The sequence below is a fragment of the Dendrobates tinctorius genome, unplaced genomic scaffold, assembly GCF_039654945.1.
Source record: "Dendrobates tinctorius isolate UK_male_01 unplaced genomic scaffold, ASM3965494v1 ptg000133l, whole genome shotgun sequence".
Lineage (NCBI taxonomy): Eukaryota > Metazoa > Chordata > Amphibia > Anura > Dendrobatidae > Dendrobates > Dendrobates tinctorius.
The window spans coordinates 26,128,048-26,153,196 of NW_027361801.1; the positions used below are offsets into that span (position 1 = coordinate 26,128,048).

Below are 25,149 nucleotides of genomic sequence, written 5' to 3' on the forward strand. Positions count from 1 at the left end.
TTGAAGGAACGGCTGCTGATCTGATTTATGAGGTTTATACTCCAAATTTAAAAAATGTGCTAAATAGGAAATAAACCAAAATATATCCAGAGTAGTTTTGTCAATCCCATAAATGGCCACATATAATTGTAGAAGGGCACAACCAATAATTAGCGCTTTTAATTACAATCATTGCAACTGTGACATGTAATTACCGATCTGATACATTGTAATCAATAATTCATTGTGTAACACAACATATCGATCCTAAATCTTTAGTAGATTATCAAATTGGTTAGAGTATTTCACCATTGCCAGAGTTTTATATATGTACTTATAAGCAGTTTATTATCATCTGCTTTCTACTATATACAGTACTACATCCATTGCCAGGTTTAGGAGCTGCCTATGTTCCTATGTTAGAAAATTCAATTTTAAATACTATTTTAGGGAATTCTAAGTTCATTTATAGGGATCACTGATCCAGGATACTCATCTATTATCAAAGTGGACAATGTCTCTCTTGTTGGAGGACCCCACACACCCTTGTGTTACATGGGCAGCAATATGATCTCAGTAGTGGCTGTGAATTTCCTCATTTCTCCTGTTGAGGCATTGCAAGAAAACAGCTTTCCCACAGATTGCAGCAGATCACTAGGTCCCAGCAGTAGGCCAAAATTATTGGTAGAGGACTGATCTAGCAAAAAGGATTTTTTGGTACCTTTTTGTCATGCTGGGTAAAGGATAAGTATGTGCACAACAATGGGAAGAGGGAAGGGGGAGCTCATACACTAGGTAAGAGAGGAGTAGAGACAGTTAGGCAGATCTAAAATCACCCTGTCTGCCCTAAACATCCCTTTATAGGTTCTGCACCTATCGCCGAGCAGGAGCCTAATCCCTGCCTGACCCTAGCGATAGGTCTTACATAGGGAGCGGCCAGAAGGAGCACTAGTCAGTCCCCGCTAAAACTAAACACAGAGAGGGAAAACGAATGGGGGGAAAACACTTAGCTTGAGAAGACAACTAAGATGTCAAGCCAGCAATCCTACAAGGATTCTCAGGGAAAGACACTAACTGACTACTATAACTTCCAACAACACTGAGGCAAGTATGAGCTAACACCCGCATCATGCTGCAGCAATTGAATGTATTTAAACTTTCAGCACAGGTGTATGATCAGCAGCAGAATGTGGAGGTAACTATTGGGTCCTAGAGAGAGGATATCGCTCCATAACAGAGATGCAAAAATCAAGAAGTTGCTTGAGTTAAATGCAAATACCTTCTACAGCCAGATCCAGGATGATTGTCTGTCACACCTGACACACCCGTGACACCTTTACAAAGTAAAGTTCAAAGACTTCTACTCGCCTTGTTATATTAACTCATTTACCTGTTGCCCTTTCCCTCAGCTCCTAAAGCCACGTGCACACATTGAGTATTTGGTCAGTATATCACCTCAATATTTGTAAGTCAAAACCAGGAGCGGGACAGTCAGAGGAAAATTATAATAGAAACACGTCACCGCTTCTGCATTTTTCATCCACTCCTGGTTTTGGATTACAGATACTGAGATAAAAAATAACATGTCCACGTGGCCTTATAATCATAAATAAGTTAATAATAACTACATCATATGGTGGCTCAGTGGTTAGCACTGCAGCCTTGCAGTGCTGGGGGTCCTGGGTTCAAGTCCCACCAAGGGCAACATCTGAACGGAGTTTGTAGGTTCTTCGGGTGTTTGTATTGGTTTCCTCTGGGTTCTCCAGTTTCCTCCAAAAACATACTGATAGGGAACTTAGATTATGAACCCCAAAGGGGACAGCGATGGTGTCTGTTAAGTGCTGCAGAATATGATGGCACTGTATAAGCGAAGCGTAAATAATAAAATAGATATATTAAACCTCAGATCACACATTGCTTGCTGCCCCCATAACATCTGGGCTCTATAAAGCGCTGAGCTCACATAATAGCTGTAGACCAAATAAACAAATTTTCCTACCCCGCCCCCCTCCTTTCTTGGCCAAGGGTTCACATGTTTCAATCGGGAGATGGTAGTTGCTTTCATAAATTGTAGGAGATGGTTTATCTTTCCTGAGATCAAAACGCTCAGGTGTTGAAATTCAACCTGTCTGATCCTCCTTTCCCTCATCGTCTGTTGGACACATAACATAACCATCATGTTGGACTTTACTCTCATGTATGGGAAACTTTAGGGTATGTGCACTTGGTGTCTTTTAGACACTGGAGTACTCGCATCATTTTTTAAACAGAAGACAGAAAATGCCGGCAGTGTTTCTTCTGAAGTGTCTGCTTTCAAGCCATTCTGCACCATTCTTGATATGGCTTTGCTGCTGCTTTTATTTGTCACATTTCATATAGAATGACTGGACAGGTTATTCATGGGTTTTGAAGCCAGAAACAGTTAAAATAAGTGAGAAAAGACAAACGTGCACAGCAAGTTATTTTGACATTGCTGTACATAGTCATTCTCTTTGGCGCTTATTTTCACACTTTTTCAGGTGTGTTCTAGGCAGAATCCAGCTGAAAAATACATTGTATGCACATACCCAGGCCTAAGGAGTTCATGCGTGGCCTTTTTTAACTTTTCTTTAACTGCTATGGGCTTGGAAACCGTGAAACAGCTAAGTGACCAGACCTTTCTTTAGGCAGCAGACACTTGGAAGCCGCCAATATCTTATATATGTGAAAAATGAGGATGAATGAACTCATGGAGATCAACATCCAACACTGGGGAAACACCATCACGTTTCTCAACGCAGTGATTCTAGAGCAATGCACCCATCCCTTATGGGAAATATGTAAAAACATGCAAAACACAAGCCGCAGAGACACCATCACATGTTTCTGAACGCAAGCAATGACTAGCCAGGTCTTTCCCCGGGAAGGAACAACCACGGGAAGGGCAGTCTCCAATGAAGGAAACCACCTATGCCAAAACATGGTATCCATCCACAGGCAGCTGTTTCGGGGTATTGCCCCTCATCAGTGTGGAGTAGGAAACTGACCAGTAGGAGCAATGCCTAGTAGAAGACTGTGAAAAATGAGGATATCTTATATATGGACTTGCTACTAAAACAATGCAAAAACTGAATGAATAAATAAATATGAACGGACACCCCTGCACTTAATTTTGGGGGGGGATACAATGCTGCAGAAAGTATCGCACACACCTGTCAACCGTGTGCCGAGTTTTGAGAAATGGATACACCGTAAAAAGGCATATACCTTTGCGCTATGAATGTCCTCTGCACAAGTACACTGCATGTAAATAAGAGGCTGAAAAGATGCATATAAGTATATTGCTGAAAATCTGTTCCCTGGCTGCAATACCATCATCAACCATCTTTCCTGAACCCCAATTACTCCTGTATCTGTCTGCTATCAATGGTATGTCCCCTGGCTGCAAAACCATCATCACCCATCTTTCCTGAACCCCAATCACCCCTGTATCTGTCTGCTATCAATGGTATGTCCCCTGGCTGCAATACCATCATCACCCATCTTTCCTGAACCCCAATCATCCCTGTATCTGTCTGCTACCAATGCTTTATCTGTCCTTTTGGATCTGGTTGTTTGTTTGTTTTTTCTCCTTCCTGACTTCTAATTAATCCCCTCCTGTGTGTGTGACCAGTCTCCCTGCTGCCCCTCCCTCCTGATCACACCTGGCTTGATTGATATGCATTTGAGCTGTTATAAATTCAGAGACATTGGTCTGTCTATTTTAAGGATGTCTTTTTAAGGATAACAATAGAAATATGCCAGAAATGAGCCAGAAGTGAACAGAAGGTACGACAAACCTCTGTGTTTCAATAAACTAAATTTCTTTCTCTTAGCTCCACACTTACTCTTACCATGCTGACATATGCTCTAATTGTTTGGCCTCCATTACTCCTGACTCTCCTTCACTATCCACAGACCCCAGCACCCTCTAACCAAGTAATAATCTCTCCTTCCCTCTTGCCCCCCCACCTGACCTCCTCCACTGACCTGCTCCTCAACCTCAGATCGCTCCTAATAACACACAAAACAAATCGCCCACTCTCCTTCTCTTCCCTGCTCTGCCTCTCTCTGCTTCTCACTGCTGGCAACATATCTCCCAATCCTGGACCCCCACAGCTCACACCTTCCATTATTACCCCCTCCTATCGCTCACAACCCAATATAAAGACCCAAAATCTTTCCATCCTCAAATCCTTACCCTTGATGCCCACCACCCTGCTCCCTCTCTCTCGATCACTCTGGAATGCCCGCTCCGCATGCAATAAACTCCATGTGATTCACGACCTCTATACCTCTCGCAATTTTCCTTCCTTGGCCTCACTGAAACATGGCTGACACCGCCTCCCCTGCTGCATTATGCTATGGTGGCCTCCACTTTACCCACACTCCTCACCCTGGCAACAGACATGGTGCAGGAGTGGGCTTTCTCCTTTCTTCCAACTGCACCTTCAACCCAATCCCACCTCTTCCCCCCCTTGTCCTCCCCTCTTTTGAAGTCCACTCTGTCCGCATTTACTATCCCTACAACCTCCAAATGGCTGTCATATACCGACCTCCAGGCCCAACCACTGCATTCATCGACCAATTCTCTGCCTGGCTCCATTACTTTCTCTCTGCTGACATTCCCACCATCATCATGGGTGACTTCAACATCCCCATTGACAACCACCAGTCGGCAGCTGCCAAACTCCTGTCCCTTACTTCATCCTTTGGACTTACTCAGTGGTCCTCCTCAGCCACTCACAGATGGACACACACTAGACCTGGTCTTCACTCCCTATCTAACTTCACAACCCCCCCTCTATCTGACCACCATCTACTCTCTTTCTAATCCCTGTCCTCCTCACCTGTCACCCATGTCTAGCAACACGCACACTCCCGCAGAAACCTTGCACATCTAGACACTCACACACTCTCTGACTCTATCCTACCACTGCCCTCCATATCTTCACTCCACGACACAGACACTGCCACTAGTTTCTACAGTGCCACTCTTGCATCAGCGATCGACTCGGTCGCCCCTGTCATGCATAACAGAGTGCAATGAATCGATAGACAACCCTGGCACAATAACACCACTAAAAAGCTTCGGCAAGCATCCAGAATTGCTGAAAGGTGCTGGAAGAAAATGCATTCACAAGACGACTTCACTGCACTCAAACAAGCAACACTTGCATTCAAATCAGCTCTCACCTCTGCTAAACAGGCCTTCTTTACATCCCTTGTATCTTCCTTATTCCACAACCCTAAACAGTTGTTCAATACTTTTAACTCCCTCCTCCGCCCACCACTGCCCCCTCCAACTTCCCTAATCTCTGCTGAGGATTTCGTCACACACTTCAAAAACAAGATAGACCAAACAAGGCAAGTCTTTATTATTCAACCACCACAACCCCTTTGTATACCAGACCAATGCCCAAACTCTATAACCTCCTTATCCAACATCACTGAAGGGGAACTCATCTTCTTTCCAAATCACACCTCACCACTTGTGCACTCGACCCCATCCCATCTCCTCCCCTACCTCGCCAACACTTTTATCCCATCTCTAACCCACCTCTTCAAACTATCACTAACTTCCTGTACCTTCCCTTCTGCTTTCAAACATGCCACAATCACGCCTATCCTCAAAAAGCCAACCCTCAACCCAACCGCTATGTCCAGCTATTGCCCAATATCACTGCTCCCATTCGCTTCCAAACTCCTGGAGCAGCACGTCCACGCTGAACTTTCCTCCCATCTCTCATCTAACCTGCTCTTTGACAATCTACAATCTGATTTCCGCCTCCATCACTCCACTGAGACAGCCTTGACCAAAATTACTAGCAACCTACTTACAGCCAAAGCGAACGGACAATACTCTATACTCCTGCTCCTAGACCTGTCCTCTGCCTTCGACACAGTTGACCACTGCCTCCTACTGCAGATCCTCTCCTCCTTTGGCATCAAAGACCTTGCCCTATCCTTGATCTCCTCATACCTCTCCAATCGCACATTCAGCGTCTCCCACTCCCATACTACCTCCTCATCCCACCCTATCTCTGTTGGAGTGCCCCAAGGCTCTATTCTATGACCCCTACTCTTCTCAATCTATACACTTGGCCTGGAGCAACTCATAAAGTCCCTCGGATTCCAGTACCACCTTTATGCCGATGATTCTCAGATCTACCTCTCTGGTCCAGACGTCACTTCTCTGCTCTCCAAAATCCCGGAGTGTCTATCAGCCATATCCTCCTTCTCCTCCCGCTTCCTCAAACTGAATGTGGACAAATCTGAACTGATCATCTTTCCCCCATCTCACAGATCTTCCTTACCTGACCTATCTATAACAATTGACGACATCACGTTTTCGCCCGTACCAGAGGTCCGCTGCCTTGGAGTAACCCTTGACTCTGACCTGTACTTCAAACTGCACATCCAAACTCTCTCCACCTCCTGCCGCCTCCAACTCAAAAATGTTTCCAGAATCCGTCCCTTCCTCAACCCTCACTCTACTAAAATGCTTGTGCATGCCCTCATCATCTCCCGTCTCAACTACTGCAACAGCCTTTTTTGTGGCCTCCCTGCTAACACCCTTGCACCTCTCCAGTTCATCCTTAACTCTGCTGCCCGACTAATAAAGCTCCCACTCCCTCAGCGTATCCAATTCAAATTATTAATACTGACCTATAAGGCCATCTATAACCTGTCTCCTCCATATATCTCTGAACTGATCTCCCGATATCTTCCCTCACGTAATCTCCGAACCTCCCAAGACCTCCTTCTCTCCTCCAGACTTATTCGCTCCTCACCCAACCGCCTCCAAGACTTCTCCCAAATAGCCCCCATCCTCTGGAATTCTTTGCCCCAACACGTCCGGCTATCAACCACACCCGTATCCATCAGACGGAACCTAAAAACTCATCTCTTCAGGAAAGCCTACAGCCTGCATTGATCCCCGCTGCCTCCTCACCACTACGGGAGCTACCACCTCACCATCACTGGAGCTGCTGCAACCCCCCAACCTACTGTCTCCTTCCCCACCATCCTGTATAATGTAAGCCCGCAAGGGCAGGGTCCTCTCTCACCTCTGTATCAGTATGTGATTGTAAGTTTGTTTACTGTAAGTGATATCTGTAATTTGTATGTAACCCCTTCTCATGTACAGCACCATGGAATCAACAGTGCTATATAAATAATAATAATAGACCAAAAGAGAAAAAAAAAAGATTAGTTGTTGTGTAATGCGCACAATGTAATTTCCCCAATCTGAAAAAAAAATTAAAAAGCCAAAAAACAAAAAAGGAACAACAGTGAATGAAAATATAAACTGATATTAGATCCAAAATTAGAGGATGTTCAGTTTGTGGAATGAGTATAATATAGAACTGTGATAATGGTAGAGCAAATGGAATAAATTCAATATCTAATATAGGGTGTGTGCAAAAAGGATGGAAGCAAAAAACGAACAGCCTGATCGCAATCAGGTGCATGACTTTTTACCGGGCATCCATTTCTCACAATGCAAAAACTGTCAAAGAAGAAAAAAATCTTCTGCTTCAAAAATGATGCGGGTACCTTGGCATGTAAACCATGCCATGTGCACATATCCTAAAGGTTTCCATAGACATGAGTAAAATCAGATCAGTTCACCTGATAACTATTTCATGTGTATGGGGACTTCCTTCAACAGATGATCGTGTGGAAAGAAGGATTGGGCATCTTTATTTGTGAATGGTCTCGCTACTATGTTAGGAGTACTATGGCCTGGTTGTCCTCCAGAAAAACACAAGAAGAATTTCAGCACCCTTAAGAAAGTTGAACATATATGCCTCAATGCAATCAGAGCACCAGGATAATACTGAGATCAATAGTTTAAGTGTCACTTAATCTGTAAAAGAAAGCGTTAAATGGAAAAATTGTTAAATATTGTGAGAATGACCAGAATACTTTCTCCTCCATTTGGTGGATGATGTTCTTAACAGCAAGAGCCGTATGACATTCTATCAATTCTCCGCATACAGAACCAAGCGATTACTGCTTCATTTGTTTTTTGTTAGGGAAGAACAAGATTCTTTATTGCAGTTTGTCACATTACACCATAAAGCAGGTAGTGGCAACAATGTCAAATGTTCAAGATCAACCAGTCCAGTCCATAGAAAGAAGGCCAACTTCAAGCTGCAGCCTCCATGAGAAGCCTCATCAAGACACGTAAAGCCAAGGTGAATAAAGTGCAGACGTTTTACTCGAAAACGGTAAAACATGTATAAAGCTTGGAATGGATTTTCTACAAATGTCAGCAATTCCATATTTACATTAAGTTAAAAACATTTCATTAGCCACGATGAAAAATAAGGTAATGATGATACTAAGGAGCATGGTAAAAATGGAATTTTCCAATGTACAACAACCTTTTACAAAATGAGGTTCTTAAAAGTGTCCTTTGCACGTGAAAAAAGGTGTCTGAGCTGTAGAGGATGGTCACAGACAATGTTGCAGGATAAGATTGGATGCGATATTAACATGTAACAGTGCATCTGACAACATTGCTCCAGCAACATCCATGAGTCAAAGCTGTAGTCTTAGTCGCCGGGTGCTTCACGGTGAGCTCAACTTCCTTGTGCTACACAAAGCAGCGTCTGGAAAAAAAAGGATCAAAGGTGAAAGGTGCGTACTGGTTAGTCTACCATTACAATCTTCATCACTTGACCCACTGATCTGCCCATAGTGATATTATCTACTTTAGGCCTCTTTCACACATCAGGTTTTCGCCGTCAGGCGCGATCCGGCGCTTTTGACAGAAACCGGATCCGGCGAAATGCAATGCCGGATCCGGTTTCCCCCCCATTGACTTGCATTTGCGCCGGATCGCGCCGGATGGCCATGCGTTTCATCCGGTTTTCGCCGGATCCGGCAATGTGTCGCGATCTGGCGTCTGGAAAAAACGGCTACTGTAACGTTTTTTGTCTCCGGCAAAAAAGCCGGACACGCCGGATCCAGCGCGTCCGGCTTTTTCACACAATGAAAGCCTATGAGCGCCGCAATGCGCCTGATCCGGCGAAAGCCGGATCCGTTTTTTTTGGTCTGAGCATGCTCAGTAGCTCTGCCCACAAGACATATATAAAAGCAAGACAGTGGGACCCACAGCCACACCCAACATGCCACCCAAGAAAGCAACCAAGCGCAGCAGGAGAAGGCAGGAGACCACTGCAGCACCATCAGCACCACCACCACCCCAAATGGAGCAGCAAATGGAACATGCTGAGGAGGGGAGGCCAGCAGCAGATGAGAGACGGTAATTATCAAATCCCCCATTCCTCCAAACTAGGGCTATTGAATATCAAGATATTCATTGGCCCTTTGTTTCTCTTTATTCAACAGCCGCCCAATAGATGCAGCAGCAGCAGCAATGGCAGCAGCTGGAACACCACCCACAGGCATGGAGTGTGGCCACCAGGAAGACAGCACATCATCTTCTGGGAGCCCTCCCTCGCATCGTCAGCGTTTGACGGTAAGTTTTTATTTCCAAAATCCATCATCTCTGTAATATATGTCTATTCATTGCCTTTTATTTCAAAACAGGATTCACAAGATGAAGAGGAGCTCCCAGAAGAAGGAAGGGGTGGACAGACACTTGGAGTGGGCTCACAATTGGTAAGTTTTTTGCATCAAACGCAGAAACACAACATCACACTACACACAACACATAGAAAATGTTCTGCAGACCACACACAGCAAACAAATGCCTACATCCAAAGACATAACATTTTTTGTTTTCTTCTCTAGTCTTCCCAATCTGGTGCTCGGCCAAGAGGTCCTCGCAGTGCCTCCCAGGGTCGTCGGCGACAGCAACGCGGCGGTCACCAGCGTGTAAGTATAAATATTTTTGCTTTGTTTTTTTGCACTTTTTATTTCATTTCTTTTGTGGAGGCTAATTATGTTATTTTTGTCTTTTTCTTTAACAGCCTTCACAGCCTGCTCCCGACTCTGACGGTGAGGATGGAGGACTCGATGTGGACCACCTCATCGATCTTGTCAGAGAAAGGGAGCCGCTCTGGAATATGGCTGACCGCCGCCACGCTGACCTTATCGTTACCCGACGACTCTGGGAGGAAATCTGTTCGCTCCTTGTGGGCCGCTGGGAGGACCTCGATGTTCGGGCCAAGATTAAAGAGCGTAAGTATATACAATACCGGTTGCTTGATGTAAACCAGTGTTTCCCGAACTCCAGTCCTTGTGGTCCCCACGGACCATGTGTTCAGGATTTCTATTTACTATGGAAATCCTGAAAACATGACCCCTGGGGACCATGAGGACTGGAGTTTGTGAAACACTGATGTTGTATACTAACCACTCCTTTCTCGTTTCAGGGAACAGAATTGTGAATCGGTGGCGGTCTGTGAGGGATCGTTTCAAGAAGGAGTTCAATAAAGAGATGCGGGCCCCGAGTGGATCTGGAGGACGCAGGAGCAAGTACAAGTACGCACAAGCCCTGTCGTTCCTCCGGGAAACAATGGTCACTAGAAGGTAAATATTACACACCACATGTTAAAAAAAATGTTAGATGTAACTTTTTTTTTTCAGCCAGGGCCATACCATGTCAGTATTTTAATTGTTTTTTTTTCTCTTTATTCCACAGCACAGTGAGCAGCACTCGGGAGCCTGCACGATTGGACCCTTCTGAGGCGATCCCTGAGGAGACCGGCACCGAGGGACACTTCGACCGCCCCGGTACATCTGCACCTTCCCAGCCTTCCCACACATTCGACCCATCTGTCCCATCCACCAGCACAGGAGCATCGTGGCCGCCGACATTACATGAAGCTGCTGGTGAGGAGATCGCTTTCCCTTTACCCCACCCTTCTGCCCCTGCCACCTCTAGTACACCTGCGGGTACTGGGCGGCAGCGGCAGAGGGGTCAGGAAAAGAGTTATGCGCCAGAGTTCTTGCATCTGAATGCATCTTTCCAGAACTGTCTAAAAGTCTTGTCAGAGCAAATCTCCGCAGGCTTTCAGCAGATCAACTCCAGCATTCTGGAGGTGAAGACACTTCTGCAAACCATGCATTCAGAAGCAAGATCTTCGCCAAACCACACCTTTTTCAGGTCTGTTGTGGAGCGCATGGCAACACTATCTCCTACCCAGCAGATGCATGTAATGCATTCGTGCCACGGTGCTCTACAGCAGGTTACCTCCCAACCTCCACCTCCCACCACTGTAGTTCCTCCACCTGCACCCCCTCCAGCCACTTTCCATCCTCCCCCTCCTATTACATCTGCACCCCCTCCAGCCACTTTCCATCCTCCCCCTCCTATTACATCTGCACCCCCTCCAGCCACTTTCCATCCTCCCCCTCCTATTACATACCAGCAACCTCACCAGTACCAGCAACCTCCCCAGTACCAGACATCTCCCCACTTCCAGCAACCTGCCCCGTACCAAACTCCTTCCCCATACCAAACTCCTTCCCCGTACCAAACTCCTTCCCCATACAACTTTCCATCAACATCATCTGCTCCTACAGTCCCTGCCCAACCCTCCACTCCACCGCCCACCACCTCTTCTGCCTCCCACATGTCCACCCATTCTGTAGCTTTTTCCACACCATCACCTCTAACTGTTCCTTCCCCACCACGATCCCAGTCCTCTCTCCACACTCCCATTGTCGAAGTGTCCCGCAGCCCCTCCAGCAGTATTTCCACCCCACACTACACAGATTTATGATGTGTTTTGTAATAAAAATGCCCTGTTGGTTTCAAACCTTTATTAAAAAAGGTTTTTTAACTTTAAAAACAGTTTACAAAAAAAAAATATTTTAAATAAAAGTTAAATTATTGTTTACACTGGTTGTCTGTCATTTCTTTCTGCGGCGAAATATGTTTAAAAAAAAGGTTAAATACAGGGTATTTAAAAGGTAAAAAGGTATTCAAAACCAGGTATATAACTGTGGGTAAATTTTAGCTTTTTGCCACAGTTGTGTTCCTGGTTGTGTTTGAAGCAAAGTATTTCACCTGAAAAGTTGTGTTTATTGTTGGTGATTTCCTAACAATGTACACAACTTTTGTTAAAAGGTGAAATACTTTGCATAAAACACAACCAGGTACACACCTGTGGCCTAAAGCTAAAAATAGTAAGACCATGACAAGATAGCCAACTTTGGTTGGCAAAGGTATATACTGTTGGTCCAGAAGGTACACAAGTTTGGTTAGGGCACAAATCTTTCACACTCTGTCATCCTGCCAGTGTACTCTGCCTTGAGGTGACATAAAGTATAGTGCAAAATTGTCCCTCATTACTGAAACCGTCACAGAACTTCTAGTGGTAATATTTCCAATGACAACATCCATCTTCGCCAGTAACTTGCTCTTCTCTCCAACCTGCACTTTCTCCTCTACAACCTGTCAAAGAAGGGCTGTAGGAACATGCTATATATAGTTTTCCAGTAGCCAATCCCGTTCGGAAGGCCACAAGGGTCAATTTTAAAAACCAGATCCGGCGTAATCCGTCGAAAAACGGATAGAAAAACGGATGAACCGGATGAGACGGATCCGGTTTTGTCTGTCAAGAACAAGACGGATCCGGCAGAAAACCGGATCCGGCACATCAGGTTTTACAAAACATTTGCCGGATCCGGCATTCCGGCACGACGCCGGATCGCGCCTGACGCCGAAAACCTGATGTGTGAAAGTAGCCCAACAGTTGTGGCCAAAAGTATTGACACCCCTGCAAATCTGTCAGATAATACTCAGCTTCTTCCTGAAAATGATTGCAAACACAAATTCTTTGGTATTATTATCTTCATTTAATTTGTCTTATGTCTCCATGCTCAATGTGGTACACACAAGGACGCAGGACAGAGGTTGAGTCAACTTTAATCCATGTCAACTGGCTGCAAGTGTGATTTAGTTATTGCCAACACCTGTTAGGTGCCACAGGTAAGTTACAGGTGCTGTTAATTACACAAATTAGAGAAGCATCACATGATTTTTCAAACAGTGCCAATACTTTTGTCCACCCTCTTTGTTATGTTTGGTGTGGAGTTATATCCAATTTGGCTTTAGGACAATGCTTTTTGTGTTTTTTCATTTAAGACAAATTAAATGAAGATGATAATACCAAAGAATTTGTGTTTGCAATCATTTTTAGGAAGAAACTGAGTATTATCTGACAGAATTGCAGGGGTGTCAATACTTTTGGCCACAACTGCATATATAGACCTTAGAACCATTAGAAATGTTATACTCAACTGTAATGTGCTACATATCCCACTCGCCGACTAGAACTGAGGCACTGAGTATATCGCTTATATTTGAGGAACCAAATACTCTAAATCAAACCCATGCAGCCGTTTGCCTGTTCTGGTGCCGGTGTCCTGTAACACGCAGCCGCCCTCCACCTAGCTTCTCTCTTTCAAGGGTATCTGCATCCCTTTTCACCATTGAGACTCTGAGAGTGCGGCAAGTGCAATGACGTCACTACATTGCGCCAGCTGTGCTGCACTACACAGCGCGGAATAGAGCAGAGGCGGAACAGGGTTAGGTGAGTAACTTTATTCAATTTTTTTTAATTGACAGTACTTTTTGGGAAAATGTAGTAACATAATACTGTGCAAGAGAGCTGTTTAGGAACACAATCCTGTGCAAGGGAGCTGTGTGGGGACCTAATACTGTGTAAGAGGGCTTCATAGAGACATAATACTTTGCAAGGGGGCCTTGTGGGATCATAATACTGTGCAAGGGGGCTGTTTAGGGACCAAATACTGTGCAAGAGCGCTGTACAGAGACATAATACTTTGCAAGGGGGCTGTGAGGAAACCTAATACTGTAAAAGAGCACTGTATAGAGACATAATACACTGCTCAAAAAATAAAGGGAACACTTAAACAACAGAATATAACTCCATAATTTCCATCTGTTGACTATTCCATTTGCACAACAGCATGTGAAATTAATTGTCAATCAGTGTTGCTTCCTAAGTGGACAGTTTGATTTCACAGAAGTTTGATTTACTTGGAGTTATATTCTGTTGTTTAAGTGTTCTCTTTATTTTTTTGAGCAGTGTACTTTGCAAGGGGGCTGTGTGGGGTCATAATATTGTGCAATAGGGCTGTGTGAAGACATAATATTCTGCAAGGCGTCTGAATGTGGACAAAATATTGTGCAAGAGGGCTGTATGGGGACATCATATTTTGCAAGGGGCTGTGTAGAGACATAATACTGTGCAAAAGGGTTGTGTGGGTCGCTTGTGCTGGTGGATAGTCCGGCACTCACAAAGTTATCAGGACATTACTGTGCATGCACCGCCCAGGAATGAAGATGCCTGCGTGAGAAGACGGGTGGGGGATGCAAATCACCAAGAAGAGTGACCAGTTAATCGCTGGCGGGAACAACTGGAACTGGAAGGAAAAATAGGTCCTAGAGCTGTTAGTCCAGACCAAGCGCCTGCACTTGGGAGCTCATTTGCATAAAACTATAGATTACAAGACAAGTGAAAGGAGGATTTGTAATTTAAAGGAATAACCATTACAGGTACTTTTTTGTGATTATCTTACATTGGGGACTAAAAATCTGCTGGCAGATTCCCTTTAAATGTCACTGCACATACAGTGTGAATAGACCATTATATACTGAAACGAAGGAGGGCTATTGAATATAGAAGCTATGCAGACATGGAGACCTGATCAGAAGCTCCTAACAGCTGACTCAGTTATGCTTTATAATAAAGGCCTCAAGGTCAAGGGCTTAATCTGTTGCGTAACACAAGTCCGTGCCGTTGGCTTCTAATCAGGATACAAGGTTTCCCCTTAGGCTACGTGCACACGCTGCGGAATGGGGTGTGAATTTGGCCGCACGGATTTTGTAAAATCCGCAGGTAAATCCGCAGGTCAAAAGACCTGCGGTTTATCTGCGGATTAGCCTGCGGTTTGGCCCTGCGGTTTCACAATCTCCACAATGGTGGAGATAGGAATCCGCAGAAAGAATTGACATGTCAATTCTTTCTGCGGTTTCAAAACCGCAGGAAAACTGTGTGGAAAAATCCGCACCGTCTGCACTGCGGTTTTGTATTCCCATAGTGAATAATGGTACTGTACACTGCAGCAAAAACTGCTGCGGATCCGCAGCGGCCAAAACCGCTGCGGAACCGCAGCAGAAACCGCAGCATGTGCACACACCTTCAAAGCGGAGAAGCACAGAAACTAAAACTGCACCCAGACTAAACTCCAAGAGACCGATACTGTGTATAATGTGTGTAATCTTAGCTTAGAGGGAGGAGAGTCTGGATGTAATAACTAAGCTCTTAGGAGTGATATATGATTCTGCCAGCTAGTACATATATGCCATTTTATATTGAAATAACCCTCTGGTGAAAGCGACATTTTGTATGGAGAGGTTTTCCAGCCATGACCATACAGTACTGTATACATACTGTCGTAGTACATGTATACACTAAAAAAATGCATAAACAAATATACACTGTAACACACATATATACGCAATATGATACATATACACAAATATATACACTGCGACACAAACACATATACACACTATGACACACATAAACACTTTGATATACACATACAGGGTATACACTTGGACACATACACATGTACACACAGTTGAACATCTATATATATATAAACGCCTTATCATGTATGTCTGTAACCGAAATCGCGGGCCGTCAATCGGTCGCGGCCGTCAGGCCACCGCCAGGCCACAACCAATCAGCGACAGGCGCAGCTGTTTGAAACGGTAAGCTGCGCCTACCGTGGCCGCGACCAATCAGCGGCATGCGCAGTCGGGCGCAGCGCTCAATCGGGCAGGCCTTAATCTGTAAAAAAGAGAATTAAAATTTAAAAAAAGGTTATTCTCACCTTCCGACGGCCTCCTGTCTTCTTTCCACGCGCCCGGCCTCGCGTTCCCAGTAATGCTTTGCGGCTTAGACCGCTGATGACGTCACTCTCGCAAGAGCGAGAGAGAAGACCAACGTCACTCTCGCGAGAGCGAGAAAGAAGACCGACGTCACTCTCGCGAGAGCGAGAAAGAAGACCATCAGCGGTCTAAGCAGCAAAGCATTACTGGGAACTCGAGGCCGGGCGCGTGGAAAGAAGACAGGAGGCCGTCGGAAGGTGAGAATAACTTTTTTTAAAAATTTTTAATATGATTTTTTTTACATGCTAGAGGGCCGCGGCAGTGATTGGTCGCAGCTACAGGACCGCGTTGCTGATTGGTCGCGGACAGAGGGCCGCGACGCTGATTGGTCGCTGCTACACGGAAAGGGGGGTGAGGGGACCATGCATACCAGGAAAGGGGGTGAGGGGACCATGCATACCAGGAAAGGGGGTGAGGGGACCATGCATACCAGGATTGAGGGGTGAGAGGACCATGCATACCAGGATTGGGGGGTGAGGGGACCATGCATACCAGGAAAAGGGGGTGAGGGGACCATGCATATCAGGAATGGGGGGTGAGGGGACCATGCATACCAGGATTGGGGGGTGAGGGGACCATGCATATCAGGAATGGGGGGTGAGGGGACCATGCATACCAGGATTGGGGGGTGAGGGGACCATGCATACCAGGAAAGGGGGGTGAGATGACCATGCATATCAGGAATGGGGGGTGAGGGGACCATGCATACCAGGATTGGGGGGTGAGGGGACCATGCATACTAGGATTGGGGGGTGAGAGGACCATGCATACCAGGAAAGGGGGGTGATGGTGAGCATACATACCAGCAAAGGGGGGTGAGGGGACCATGCATACCAGGATAGGGGGGTGAGGGGACCATGCATACCAGGATTGGGGGGTGAGAGGACCATGCATACCAGGATTGGATTGAGGGGACCATGCATACCCCGAAAGGGGGGTAAGAGGACCATGCATACCAGGAAAGAGGGGTGAGAGGATCATGCATACCAGGATTGGAGGGTGAGAGGACCATACATTCCAGGATTGGGGGGTGAGGGGACTATGCATACCCCGAAAGGGGAGTAAGAGGACCATGCATACCAGGAAAGAGAGGCGAGAAGACCATGAATACCAGGATTGGGGGGTGAGGGGACCATGCATACTAGGATTGGGGGTGAGGGGACCATGCATACCAGGATTGGGGGTGAGGGGACCATGCATACCAGGAAAGGGGGGTGAGATGACCATGCATATCAGGAATGGGGGGTGAGGGGACCATGCATACCAGGATTGGGGGGTGAGGGGACCATGCATACTAGGATTGGGGGGTGAGGGGACCATGCATACCAGGATTGGGGGGTGAGAGGACCATGCATACCAGGAAAGGGGGGTGATGGTGAGCATACATACCAGCAAAGGGGGGTGAGGGGACCATGCATACCAGGATAGGGGGTGAGGGGACCATGCATACCAGGATTGGGGGGTGAGAGGACCATGCATACCAGGATTGGATTGAGGGGACCATGCATACCCCGAAAGGGGGGTAAGAGGACCATGCATACCAGGAAAGAGGGGTGAGAGGATCATGCATACTAGGATTGGAGGGTGAGAGGACCATACATTCCAGGATTGGGGGGTGAGGGGACTATGCATACCCCGAAAGGGGAGTAAGAGGACCATGCATACCAGGAAAGAGAGGCGAGAGGACCATGCATACCAGGATTGGGGGGTGAGAGGACCATGCATTCCAGGATTGGGGGGTCAGGGGACCATGCATACCAGGATAGGGGGTTGAGGGGTAGCATGCATATCAGGATTGGGGGGTGAGGGGACCATGCATACTAGGATTGGGGGGTGAGGGGACCATGCATACCAGGATTGGGGGGGTGAGGGGACCATGCATACCAGGATTGGGGGGTGCATTATTGCATTATTATTAAATCTTCAAAAATAAACTGCATACATATTCTAGAATACCCAATGTGTTAGAATCGGGCCACCATCTAGTGTATGTGTGTGTGTGTATATATATATATATATATATATAATATATAAAGCTCAATGTAGGTGTGTATGTATGTATGTATGTATGTCGGGGATTGGCATCCGCACCGTTGTAGCCACAGCCACAAAATTTGGCACAGTCGCACGTCTGGACCCCGAGAGTGTCATAGGCTATGTTGTGAGGTGAAATTTTAACCCCGCGCATTCCAATTCACCAAACAATTTTACCCCATCTACATAATGGGGAAAAAATGTATGTATTGGCATCTGCACCGTCGCAGCTACAGCCACAAAATTTTGCACAGTCACACGTCTGGACCCTGAGAGCGTCATAGGCTATGTTGTGAGGCAAAATTTTTACCTCGCGCGTTCCAATTCACAAAACAATTTTGCCCCTATCTACATAATGGGGAAAAAATGAAAGGAAAAGTGTTGGAGGCAAAATGACAGCTGCCAGATGTGAACAAGGGGGACTTAAAGAATGAGAGCGATGGCGCCAAACAGTATATACCGTACAGTTGCTAAGGTGGGGTCCTGACATGGGATACTCACCACACACGGGGATATGAACACACACACAAAATGTGCCACACACTACCACGTGCTTCAACACATATACCACCCTCAGCACACATTTCACCACACATACACCAACCTCGCCACATAAAAGTCCAAACACAAAGTCGCCACTCAAAACTCGCCACGCTGTCCCAGAGCTGTTTAAAAGATGAAAAATGAGCTGTGATTGGTTGCTATCAGCAACAGTTTTCTTTGTAGACAGTTGTGGTAACTGAGGTCTATTATTCTTATCAATTCTATGGTGTTATCGTCTATTAGATACGCGGCTCAGCAGACAGTATCACACAGAATAGGATTAGATACACGGCTCAGCAGTCAGTATCACACGGGATAAGATTAGATACACGGCTCAGCAGTCAGTATCACACAGGAGAGGATTAGATACACAGATCAGCAGTCAGTATCACACAGGAGAGGATTAGATACAGTCATATGTAAAAGTTTGGGCACCCCTATTAATGTTAACCTTTTTTCTTTATAACAATTTTGGTTTTTGCAACAGCTATTTCAGTTTCATATATCTAATAACTGATGGACTCAGTTATATTTCTGGATTCAAATGAGGTTTATTGTACTAACAGAAAATGTGCAATCTGCATTTAAACAAAATTTGACCAGTGCAAAAGTATGGGCACCCTTATCATTTTCTTGATTTGAATACTCCCAACTATTTTTTACTGACTTCCTGAAGCACTAAATTGGTTTTGTAACCTCATTGAGCTTTGAACTTCATAGCCAGGTGTATCAAATCATGAGAAAAGGTATTTCAAGTGGCCACTTGCAAGTAGTTCTCCTATTTGATTCTCCTATGAAGAGTGGCATCATGGGCTCCTCAAAACAACTCTCAAATGATCTGAAAACAAAGATTATTCAACATAGCTTTTCAGGGGAAGGATACAAAAAGTTGTCTCAGAGATTTAACCAGTCAGTTTCCACTGTGAGGAACATAGTAAGGAAATGGAAGAACACAGGTACAGTTCTTGTTAAGCCCAGAAGCGGCAGGCCAAGAAAAATATCAGAAAGGCAGAGAAGAAGAATGGTGAGAACAGTGAAAGACAATCCACAGACCACCTCCAAAGACCTGCAGCATCATCTTGCTGCAGATGGTGTCACTGTGCATCAGTCAACAATACATAACGCCTTTTTGTATGACCAAACAACTCAATCTTTGTTTCATCAGTCCACAGGACCTTCTTCCAAAATGTAACTGGCTTGTCCAAATGTGCTTTTGCATACCTCAGGCGACTCTGTTTGTGGCGTGCTTGCAGAAACGGCTTCTTTCGCATCACTCTCCCATACAGCTTCTCCTTGTGCAAAGTGCGCTGTATTGTTGACCGATGCACAGTGACACCATCTGCAGCAAGATGATGCTGCAGGTCTTTGGAGGTGGTCTGTGGATTGTCCTTGACTGTTTCCACCATTCTTCTTCTCTGTCTTTCTGATATTTTTCTTGGCCTGCCACTTCTGGGCTTAACAAGAACTGTACCTGTGTTCTTCCATTTCCTTACTATGTTCCTCACAGTGGAAACTGACTGGTTAAATCTCTGAGACAACTTTTTGTATCCTTCCCCTGAAAAGCTATGTTGTTTTCAGATCATTTGAGAGTTGTTTTGAGGAGCCCATGATGCCACTCTTCATAGGAGAATCAAATAGGAGAACTACTTGCAAGTGGCCACTTGAAATACCTTTTCTCATGATTTGATACACCTGGCTATGAAGTTCAAAGCTCAATGAGGTTACAAAACCAATTTAGTGCTTCAGGAAGTCAGTAAAAAGTAGTTAGGAGTGTTCAAATCAAGAAAATGATAAGGGTGCCCATACTTTTGCACTGGTCAAATTTTGTTTAAATGCAGATTGCACATTTTCTGTTAGTACAATAAACCTCATTTGAATCCAGAAATATAACTGAGTCCATCAGTTATTAGATATATGAAACTGAAATAGCTGTTGCAAAAACAAAAATTGTTATAAAGAAAAAAGGTTAACATTAATAGGGGTGCCCAAACTTTTACATATGACTGTACATGGCTCAGCAGTCAGTATCACACAGGAGAGGATTAGATACACAGATCAGCAGTCAGTATCACACAGGAGAGGATTAGATACATGGCTCAGCAGTCAGTATCACACAGGAGAGGATTAGATACATGGCTCAGCAGTCAGTATCACACCGGAGAGGATTAGATACACAGATCAGCAGTCAGTATCACACAGGAGAGGATTAGATACATGGCTCAGCAGTCAGTATCACACAGGAGAGGATTAGATACACAGATCAGCAGTCAGTATCACACAGGAGAGGATTAGATACACAGCTCAGCAGTCAGTATCACACAGGATAGGATTAGATACACAGCTCAGCAGTCAGTATCACACATGATAGGAATAGATACACAGCTCAGAAGTCAGTATCACACAGGATAGGAATAGATACACAGCTCAGAAGTCAGTATCACACATGATAGGATTAGATACATGGCTCAGCAGTCAGTATCACACAGGAGAGGATTAGATACACAGCTGAGCAGTCAGTATCACACAGGATAGGATTAGATACACGGCTGACGAGTCAGTAACACACGATAGGATTAGACACACAGCCCAGCAGTCAGTATCACACAGGAGAGGATTAGATACATGGCTCAGCAGTCAGTATCACACAGGAGAGGATTAGATACACGGCTGAGCAGTCAGTAACACACGATAGGATTAGATACACTGCTCAGCAGTCAGTATCACACAGGATAAGAGTAAATACACGGCTGAGCAGTCAGTAACACACGATAGGATTAGATACATGGCTCAGCAGTCAGTATCACACAGGAGAGGATTAGATACACGGCTGAGCAGTCAGTAACACACGATAGGATCAGATACACTGCTCAGCAGTCAGTATCACACAGGAGAGGAATAGGTACACGGCTCAGCAGACAGTATCACACAGGAGAGGATTAGATACACAGCTCAGCAGTCAGTATCACACAGGAGAGGATACTTGGGTAATCGTTTAGTTAATTTGTGTTGCAAATCTGTAGTGCTGAATATATGATGTGAAATGTTTTATGTGCAATATAATCATTATAATTTGTTATAACTAACCACAGTTGGTTACTATGCCCAGGCAACGCCGGGCTCTTCAGCTAGTATATATATATATATATATATATATATATACACTGCTACACATGCACACACATACATACAGACTGTGATACAAACACATATATACACTGTGACACATATACACACACACATACATACTCTTAACTAGATTTCTCTAACAGAGTAGATGGGTGACAAACAATATGAACTGGTGCTGACAAGTGAGATTGTCCGCAGGCTGCAGAACCGAATGCACAAAGTGAATGTCTCCTTTAGCTTTACACCTGTGCCCTGCTGCCCCCATGTCCACTCCTGCCCTGCAGCCACAGAGGGAGCCCTGTAAGTTCAGAAGAGGAGCTCATCCCAACTCCATGCAGAATCTTATACAGTACATGTTCTCAATCTATTATCAATGTATGGGTGGACTTGTTACAGAAAAGAGAACCTGGCACCTGGAAGCTCACAGATCTCTAAAAATATTTATGGTACCTGGCACCAAGACAATAGCAGCAGCAGATCCTTTAATGGAGTTTTGGGGAGGAGGGTAAAAAAAAGCTTACATGGATACTCTACTAAAAGAAAAGAATCTAGAAAAATAACACTCTTTCTTCTGGGTTGAGGGGGTGGGGAAGTCACATAACCACTGCAGCCAATCACTATACCGGTTTCCCCTTCCTTGCCTGTCTGACCGTTGTCTGTATGTAAAGTCAGACTCATCAGTCATTTGCTTGTGAAAAGTTTTCCATGTAATGCTCAACATTCACCAGCAGGTGGTAGACAGCACAGCATACAGACTGTAAACCAGCTGGAGAAGGAGCGCAGCAGTCAGGAGTCAGGGTGCATGGGAAGATTTTAACTCTATAAAGATCCCCTCCTTTTCTTTGAACTAACCAATACATCCTGATAAAAGTGTAAAAGGCTGTTTTGTGAAAACACACTACAACCAGGCTGACTACGAAGATAACTGCAATGAAAACGACCCTGACCTGGGCAGAAAGCAGTCATCTTTTCGATAAATCCTTTTAATGTCATCCTCAGAATCTCCCAACCTTAACTACTAGCCACATATGAGACTATAGGTTCAGGTCGGGAGTCCCACATTCAGTATATGGAACGTGAAATATGCTTGTGTGAACATGACCTTAGAAGTGTGTGCCCATGAGTATCCACCCAAGCGCCCACTAGGCACTATAAGTAGCAATCGCATCTATTCATTATGTTACTGACACACAAGAATGAAAGTCGAATATTGATAATTATGAGGTCCCAATATTCCCATAAATCTGAAACGACAGGTAAAGATGTAGGATGTGCACATACAGATGACTCGTGTCCTTTCGTGCGTTACCTGTTATTTTGGATGCCCGCATCCTACATTCACCAATGATGAATTGTAAGTTATTTCCATGAATCCATCCTTCTTTTTTTCTGTTCAGATTCTTCACCAGCCTGTAGATGAAAGAAGCAAAATGCAACATTTCAAATTGCACTTCAGCACAGTTTACAATCACAAAGTATCACAATTAGCAAATGGTTTTACAAAATCCCAAAATTTTGGCAAGTGATATATATATATATATATATATATATATATATATATATATATATATATATATAATGGCGAGTCCAATCCCTGGAAAAGTCTTGATTGGTAATAAAAACTGCTGTGAAGCTTGTGTCACAGCTGCCAGCAGTGCAGGGCTCGTGTATGAGCGTGGGCACATAGCGAAACTCATAGCACATGGCCCGCCGCCTGCTAAGCAGTGCAATTTAGAACACTTATTTTGAGTGATATTTGGGGGTCTCAGGACTCAGACCCCCAGCAATCTGCAAGACATATAATAATGGGAAATAATAATAAAAAAAACACACAAGTACTCTTTAAATGATGCATTTTTTCCGCACAATATTCCTAAATTTTGAAAACAATTAAGGCACAACAACAGGTGTAAACCCATCCTTAAAAAAAGTTAGATTTACTTTTGTGCAATGTCTTGAGAAGGACATGACTCCCAGTCTGCAGAAAGAGAACAGTCTGTACCAAGGCACGCGGAAGCCACCCTCATAAACCATGAGGAATGGTATGGACTATGTGTTGCAATTAGTTATGAGCACAAGTGCTTGTTACTCGAGTTTGCTGAGGCTGCTCTAAGTTTGCCGAGTTTGCACTAAGTATTGCTGGTTTTCAAGTAAGATATTTGGGTCCCCAAGCCTCATGTTTCATTCCTGTTAGACAGCCACAGAACATGCAGGGATTGCCTGACAAACACGGGCCCATGAAACATGAGGCCACCGGGACACAAACATCTCACTCGAGCATTCGCAATACTTAGTGCAAACCCGAGCACCATCAGCAAACTCGAGTAACGAGTACTTGTGCTCATCACTAGTTGTGATGTCTTCTTTGGTGCTCGGTAGTAGGCTTGGATGTCAGTATTAGTGTGACAGGGTTGCCAACCATCCAGAAATTCCCAGACAGTCCATAAAAATAAGGCAATTTTGTTCCCTGTCCGTAAAAAAAATTCTGTTCATGATTTTTTTTAAGGTTGTAGAAATTTGGAGAGATTATTATAACTGTGATTATCATCACTTTAAAGTTCACATTGAATTCCTTCCGCGGACCTCTCTACTATCATCATGGGCGACTTCAACATCCCCATTGACACTTCCCTCTCAGCTGCCACTAAACTTCTATCTCTCTCTTCCTCCTTCGGCCTCACTCAATGGTCTTCTACAGCCACCCACAAAGATGGCCACACACTGGACCTCATCTTCACCCGCCTCTGCTCCCTATCTAACCTCTCTAACTCACCTCTTCCTCTCTCTGACCACAACCATCTCACATTCTCTTCCCTCTCCACTCCATGTCTACAATCCCCACCCCATAAACTTTCACACCCTCGCAGAAATCTTAAACACCTTGACCTACACTCATTCTCTGAATCCCTCTCACAGATATAAGTTCCTTACACAATGCGGATGACGCTGCTGCTCTATATAACACCATAATAGCTGTAGCTTTGGAATCTGCTGCCCCACTTACACATACCAAAGCTCGCAAAATCAACAGACAGCCCTGGCACACCAGCCTGACCAAAGAACTGAGGCGTGTTTCCTGAGCTGCTGAGCGAAGATGGAAAAGATCCCACTCCAACGAGCACTTCATCGCATTCAAACAGTCCCTCACTACTTTCAAGACCACACTCGCCACAGCTAAACAAACCTACTTCTCATCTCTCATATCCTCCCTGTCTCACAACCCTAAACAGTTATTCAACACCTTCAATTCTCTCCTCCGTCCCCAGCACCTCCTCCCTCCCCACTCATCTCAGCTAAAGACTTTGCCTCATTTTTCAAGCAGAAGATTGATAACATCAGAGACAGTTTTAGTCAACAACCCCCAGAGCCCTTCCTCCCGACTTCCCAGCCCTCCACCTCCAAAACCAACTTCTCCACCATTACAGAAGATCGACTCTCCACTCTACTCTCAAGATCACATCTCACCACCTGTGCACTTGACCCGATCCCATCCCACTTCATCCCAAACCTCACCACAGTCTTCATCCCAACCCTAG

The 25,149-nt window shown here is 44.9% G+C and overlaps 1 protein-coding gene across 4 annotated transcripts in view; it reads right to left on the reverse strand.

Moving 5' to 3' along the window:
* Nucleotides 1–8,024: 8,024 nt before the first annotated feature.
* MCF2 (MCF.2 cell line derived transforming sequence) overlaps nt 8,025–25,149 on the reverse strand; it is a 251,763-nt gene continuing 234,638 nt past the window's right edge. For all 4 annotated transcript variants that reach the window (XM_073543572.1, XM_073543571.1, XM_073543574.1 and 1 more), the window contains 2 exons: nt 22,923–23,023; nt 8,025–8,618 (listed from right to left, as the gene is read on the reverse strand). In XM_073543572.1, the coding sequence (XP_073399673.1) occupies nt 8,578–8,618; nt 22,923–23,023 (142 nt within the window). In that variant the 3' untranslated portion in view covers nt 8,025–8,577. The remainder of the gene's footprint in view (nt 8,619–22,922; nt 23,024–25,149) is intronic.